This window comes from Fulmarus glacialis, unplaced genomic scaffold, assembly GCF_000690835.1.
Source record: "Fulmarus glacialis isolate BGI_N327 unplaced genomic scaffold, ASM69083v1 scaffold38049, whole genome shotgun sequence".
Taxonomy (NCBI): Eukaryota; Metazoa; Chordata; class Aves; order Procellariiformes; family Procellariidae; genus Fulmarus; species Fulmarus glacialis.
The window spans coordinates 1-6480 of NW_009232036.1; the positions used below are offsets into that span (position 1 = coordinate 1).

Sequence of the window (6480 nt, forward strand, 5' to 3'; positions counted from 1 at the left end):
GGGGAGAGCCGAGACCACAAACACAAAGCCATCACCCAGGAGGACTCCGCCGTAAATTCGGAGAAACCCTTAAAATCAAATTCGGAAGACAGGTGCGTCGGCTGAACACTTTCTTCAGCGTGGCCGACTGGTCTGGCATGACCTGTCACCTACGCGTGACCCGTCACCTACGCATTCCCCGCCACGGGCACGGCGCTGCCGTGCGGAGCGGGAGCAGCACCGGGAGCAAGTCCCCCGGCACCTGCTCACGCAGAGACTGCGGGCAGAGGGGAGGGGGGCAAAAGGGAGCACCCCTTGCTTTCAAAGGTTTGAGATTACGCCCCAGCTCATCAGCAACTGAGGGTCTCAGCAGCCCCGTGGCGGCACCGGGGACTGTTATCGCCGTCCCGAGGCAGGCTCCGGTGAGGCAGGCAGCACTGAGCCGGAGCGCAGGACGAGAGCTGAGCTCTAACTCTGCCTGTGAAGCCAGCCCTTTCCTCAGCCGGCGGTGGAGAACATGTGATGAGCCTTCGTAACTCACACCGAAGAAGAGCTGCCTGAATGGTCTCACCACAGAGCAAATGGGCCCCCATCTCCACAGGCACCTCTGCTTCACTCCTATGAAAATCTCCACTTGTGTGAAGAATTCAGTGGAATGAAACAAACGTAAAATTAGACTGAAAGTGATGAATCACACTCCAAGTACGCAAAACATTTCCAAAGTTATAAATGCTACGTATTTTCACAAATGAAACAATTATTCATGGCTTCGCTTACTCTTGGGCAATGGTTCTGAGACCATACGTACTCGTTGATGTGAGTAACTACAGAGGATGCTGGAGACTTTTGGCCCGCTCTTAATTCTCTTTTATCTTATCCGATCACGTACCTGTAGGCATTGTAGAGATTCCTCTTTTCGTTCATACTCTGACACCGTCCCTCAACTGAACAGGGCAGGGTGAAGTTCCTCGCGGGGAATTCCATAAAGCAGTCGCTGTTACTGGTGCAAGAGCTCTCCTCGATGCTGGCATCGTCCAGATCCGTCACCTTCAGTTCCCCATCCACGATCACAAACTGCCGAGGGCGAAAATCCAGTAATGTCACGGAGCCAAGAGGAGAATGAGCCAAATAATGCAGAAGCCGAACTAAGCTGAGACATATCTGAAATGCAAAAACATGGGTACCTTGCGTTATTTTCTCAGTACAAAGTATATAAATGAAACCACTTTAGCTGAAGATATATTCATAAATATATGACTTAATATAAGCACTATAACTTATCTCAAAACTCAGTGTTGCAACTAAGGTATTTTTCAAAGGATTAACATAGTTGACTGTAAAACCCTTCGAGACTTGAAACAAAAATAAGCTTCTTTACCAGTGCTTTCCCACACCATTCTTGAAGCAGGGCTCATTGTTGCTATTCTTACTTTTAATAGAAATAAAAGCATTAACTTTTAATAACACATTACGCACAGGCCTTGACCACGCAGCCTGATTCTGCTCTTTTACAAACTCCAGGTCTGGAAGTTTTGGCCGGACCGCCCTGCGCCCGCGCCTGGAGCTCCAGCTGCAGACGATGTCTGTATTGCCTCCATAGTGATCCCGCCTTTTGACTGCTTTTACAATTTTTTTCCACTGACTCCTCTTATGTTTGCCTTTTTCCAGTGGAGAAGGAAGCAAATTCCCAGAAAAAGGAGCTCCACAGCTCCTCTGTAACTCTTCACTGTACCTCAGGGTAAGTACGTATGTCCGTCTACCTTGGTGGGTCGACCTTGGTGGACCCTCATGTGCTACTTTGAGGCTGGGGTGGGAGCTCTGTCCTGATCCTGCGCTTTTCAACTGCACGTTAGAAACCTGCGTAACTATTACTAGACAGCAAACTCGATGAACGCTGAACTCAGCCCCTTTACCAAAGTATTGTTTTCAATTCATGCATCCCTTAGAGTCCACTATGTAACGTACTAATGCAAACGTCGCATTAATATGAATGCGGTTAAACACTGGAATTTTTATTCTATGTATTAAATTAATAACAGGTCTTATTCAGTCTAGCAAGCTTTTTATTGTTTATATATAATCTTTGTTTTCTGTCAAAATACACTGTTAAGGCCATGTGCACTGAAGTAGTCAAATACAAATTCAATCTTGGGGCACAAAACGGTATATTCAGGGGAGCACCTAAATGCATCCTTCATAAGCAAGCTGAGCATGTCTGAAGTTATCCCTCACAGACCCTTCACCTGTGGGACATTAGACTATCTCACGCTTCTATAATCATTCTCCCGCTTGACCAGACTAGAACATTTTTAACCTGCTTACAGGATACCACAGTTCACACGGAGATGCCTGTAGGTGTAGATGAACACAGGCCTAGTTATGGGACGCCAGACTTGACCACCCTTGCCTCCCTCTGGAAGGACACAGGATTCACGTATGTGCCATCCCGCGGCACGCTGTATATAAAAGGCACATCCAGCCCAAACTAACCTATAATACACGTATCTCCAATTGCCAATCAACCCAGAATTTAGCTTGAATAAAACCACAGGCTACCATCTGAAATTACTGCCTTTTCTCAAATGCCCAAAAGCCCCTGCTCCCGCAGTGGCAGCCCCTGTCACCAGGCTGAGCCCCCACGTGCTGCTGCGCTCTGTACCTGCTGCCAGGCTGGGACTGCCAGTGCCCCTCTACGACAAGCTTTAAGGACACGGATGAAGGCTTTGCGCAGTATCACACACCTCTGCTGAGCGCAGAAGTGCTGATCTGGGGAGCAAGCTTACTGCCGAGTCCGTCAACACAAGGCAATTATTTGTAGGAATAAGGTCAAATATTTACGCAGCCGTTTTCAGGACTGGACCACAAACAAGTCTCGTGTATCAAGAAGACATGGTTTTATTTCCTCCTCCTCCTTGGCGTTAGTTGTGTTCTAGACAAGCTAATGAGCATGACATTACCTAAGATGTCATTACAGTGGTGACAGGAATGTTTCATCTGTAATTCCACCTCTGTGAATCAGCTCAGCACCTTCATCTAACTCTCCCTCATCTCCCTTTGCAATTGCTCACTCAGAAATATCCGTGCTGGAAGGAAACTCCCCTGTTTATTACCCATAATCTAACATATCTCTTGGTCATTTACTTTGTATGTAGTTGCCATCACAGTCCCTTATTTGCATTCCCTGGATCAGATGAGCCGAAGACAGGTCCTGTATTTTGGGAGCCGTGATGAGTACCTCTACCACCTATTAAGACCGTACTTCTCTCAGGAAAAGGGAGCTGAAGCTTAGCGCAGGGAACACGCTTGCTCCATCTATATTAGTAAAATAAACTCTGCCAGGGAACATTCCTGGGCACAGACACTTAATCCCACACGCGCACTGGCTAGCACGGTCTCTGGCCTGGGTCTGCTCTCCTGCGCACCCAGAGGCGACCCAGAAGGCAGCAGGGCCCAGGGACCATTTCCGAGGGGCGTCCTGGGTGCAGGCACCCGGCCCTCAGAGGGTGCGAGGATTCCACAGTACAGACGGGGGCTGCACCTTGCTGCTTCGTCTCCGAGGGCAGTCAGGCGCACTCTTTAGTTTTCTGGTGCAGAGGCAGCCATGCAATCCAAGGTGTTTTAGATGAAAACTGCTGCTGCCTTCCAACGTCTTAGGGAGTTAACCTCAGCCGACGACGCACCCCAATATACACTGAGCAAGACAGTGCTGTCTTGATCAAAGCGTCGCTGCAGTCTGGCTTCATTTTGGACAAATTAAGTGTGACCTTCGTGCTCCTGGTAAATTGCCAGTGCGGTGGACAACCGGGTTTGAGATTTGTGTACACTTATTTCACGCTTCGCCCAGTAAAAGATGAACAGAGCAGGAAGCAGTAGAAAACAATTATAAAACCAACCTATGATAAGGATCGGGACAGAAATGTAACATCCTTCTATTGTTTAAATCCCAGTTGCAGAGCACAACCCTCAGCGCCAAAAATCCTGGGCCTCGAGCTTTAACAAGTAAGAAATGTTTGAAGATAATCATGAAAAAAGCATATAACCAGCTACAATTAGATAACATCGACAGACAAAATAGCACAGTATCTTAAACACTACAGAAAGGGAGTGCTAAATGTTGTTTCTAAACCAAGATGTAATCATAAGCAAAGCAAACATTAAATAAATGTGAATTGCACTGCATAGTACGTAACCCCTGTTCCATGCTTGATGTTATTTTGTATTCCTCGCTCTCTTAAAAGTCCTTTTAAAACAGTTGTTACTCACTCGGAATCTGTCTTCCCAGGAAGTCTGTAAAAGCTGAATCATCTCTAAAGGCGAGCCTAGTTCAGTGATGGTCGTCAGCGTGTCTGGGATGTCATTGCTATCTTGGTAACAATAGCCATAGAGCTGAAAAAAATGACAACCAGGCAATATCAGCGCAACATATCTTGGCATTCTTTTACGTTTCTCCATGGATGAGGTGCAAAGTGAGCATTTCTTAGAAGGCTCTGATGTCTACACGTTGTATCGCCTTGAAGTCCCCCCCCCGACAGCTTTTGTAACTTCTCATTTGAGTGACGCTCCCTTGAAACTCCCAAATTCGCTAGCAGAGTCTCTTGTGGGAGTCATACAGCACAAGGCCAGCGAAGTGCCGCCTGTATACCCCTCTGTACAGGATCTTATACCAATGAACGTTTAAGAGAAAAAAAATTAAAATATCCATGACTGCAGAAACACAGTTCTATCTGAGGAAAAGTAGTTTAGCCTATGCAATACTTGGCTAAGTAAGACTGATTTTCTGCTTAAAAGACATCGCAAAATAGCTTTCGATGACATTTCCCAGAGGACTACTGTTTGTGCATTGAGTGGCAATGTGTATTTCAATGACACGGTAGCTTGAAAAGCAATTGAAATGCCAAAACTTGTCTTTTCCGAGCCAGAAACTGCCTCTCGGACTTTTGTGTGCAGGATCGTTAAAGAATGGCACATACTCCAAAATATTATCTGCCAGTAGCTTCTTCAATTTAAAAGCATTTAAATGGCAATTTCGGCCATGCTCCAGCTCCTTCTCGTATTTGCTTTCCAAGGACATTTGAATGATTAATTTTCACTTGCACAAATAATTGCACAAGAATAACATTTAAAGACTGTGGAGAAGAGATGTCTTGCTTTATATGGAGTGGGACAATGTCTGACAGGGCTCGGGGACAGGCTTTTACGAACTCCCTGCCAAGCCCTGGCAGAGAGGCAGTTAAATGAGCCTGATAAGGATCTGATTGCAACTTTCCAGCCAGAACAGCATGCACATGGAATAAAATTAAATTAAAATTTGCCCCCAGTCAAATAACCCATACAGTAAAAGGGTCTGTGTGAAAATGCAGCATTAAAAAATGCCCTGCTGCTATTCCTCTACTGCCTTGCCCTCAGTAATTTGACTTTTCAAACCTCTTTTACTTTTAAGAAGCTCAGGGAAGATGATGGGGGTCTCCTCCGAGCTGAGGGGACTCGGCTATGGCCCTGCAAGAAGCAGCCGGGCTCCTGCAGCCCAGAACGGGGACCGACCCTAATTCACCAGGAACGCGGAGAGCCAGACTAGCGAGTGCCATCGCTGGAGGGGGCAGGGTGAGGCTGAACGCAACCGCTGCGAGCAGATTCGAGGATCAAGCACACTCTGACCCTCCCAGGCAGAAAAGCAAAGACCAGGCTAAAGTCAGCAAATTCGGGATTTGTTATGAACCGTTCTGCTAGCTCTGACTGTAGCCGTCTAGATTTAAAGGAAAAAAGGGTGCCAAAAAATGTAAAAGAAGTAAACAATTTTTCTTTTTGGTGTAAAAATGGCGCTGTATTTCAAAACAGCTGCTTAAACACGGACCTTAACCTAAACAAAAAAAAAGAGCTAGAAGATTTTATATTAAAACATGCCAAAAAGATTTTGGCATCGATGCACAACAGAGAATTTGTGATACATGCCGGTATGAACATTTGAAATAGGAAAAGTGACCTTTCTTTTTACTGCCACAACCATGACAAAGATTGCAACAGCAATCATTTCTTAATCTGGAGCCATTCAGACCGGACTTGGGTTTGTTCCTCATCTTCTGTGACACCATTTTGTGCAGCTTATGGACAGGAGTTAAATCTTCCTGTGCTGCAAACTCTTAGAGGATCACATCAGCACAATTCTGTTTAAGCCTTCTGAGCTAATAAAAAATGAAATTAAATGAAAATATTTAATACAATATGTATCTTTTCTCAGAGACAAGCTGGATTCTGCAGTTCTTACTAGGTATTTCAGGTCTCTCGTGTGTGGGGGCAGACTAAGAAGGCAGGATGAAGCTCGGCAGGTTTGAACACCCTCACTTCGGAGTGTCAAAATCTAACATCTGCTTCTGTATCACCTGCAGAGTTCAGCGCTTGTCTTTAGCACAGTAATACTATCCATTGGGGGAAAAGCCACACGGGAAATCAGCAAGCAATCCAGACTGGGAAATGACAGTATCGCAGTAACCGTCGGTTCACAGA

At 45.9% G+C, this 6480-nt stretch overlaps 1 protein-coding gene across 1 annotated transcript; it reads right to left on the bottom strand.

Annotated features, from left to right (window-relative positions):
* Window positions 1–868: 868 nt before the first annotated feature.
* Window positions 869–4365, bottom strand: LOC104081882 (protein kinase domain-containing protein, cytoplasmic-like; the record flags this gene model as incomplete). Its single annotated transcript, XM_009584774.1, has 2 exons — window positions 869–1140; window positions 4243–4365. Coding segments are annotated over 2 exons (395 nt in total), but the record flags the coding sequence as incomplete, so codon positions are not given.
* Between the last annotated feature and the right edge of the window lie 2115 nt (window positions 4366–6480).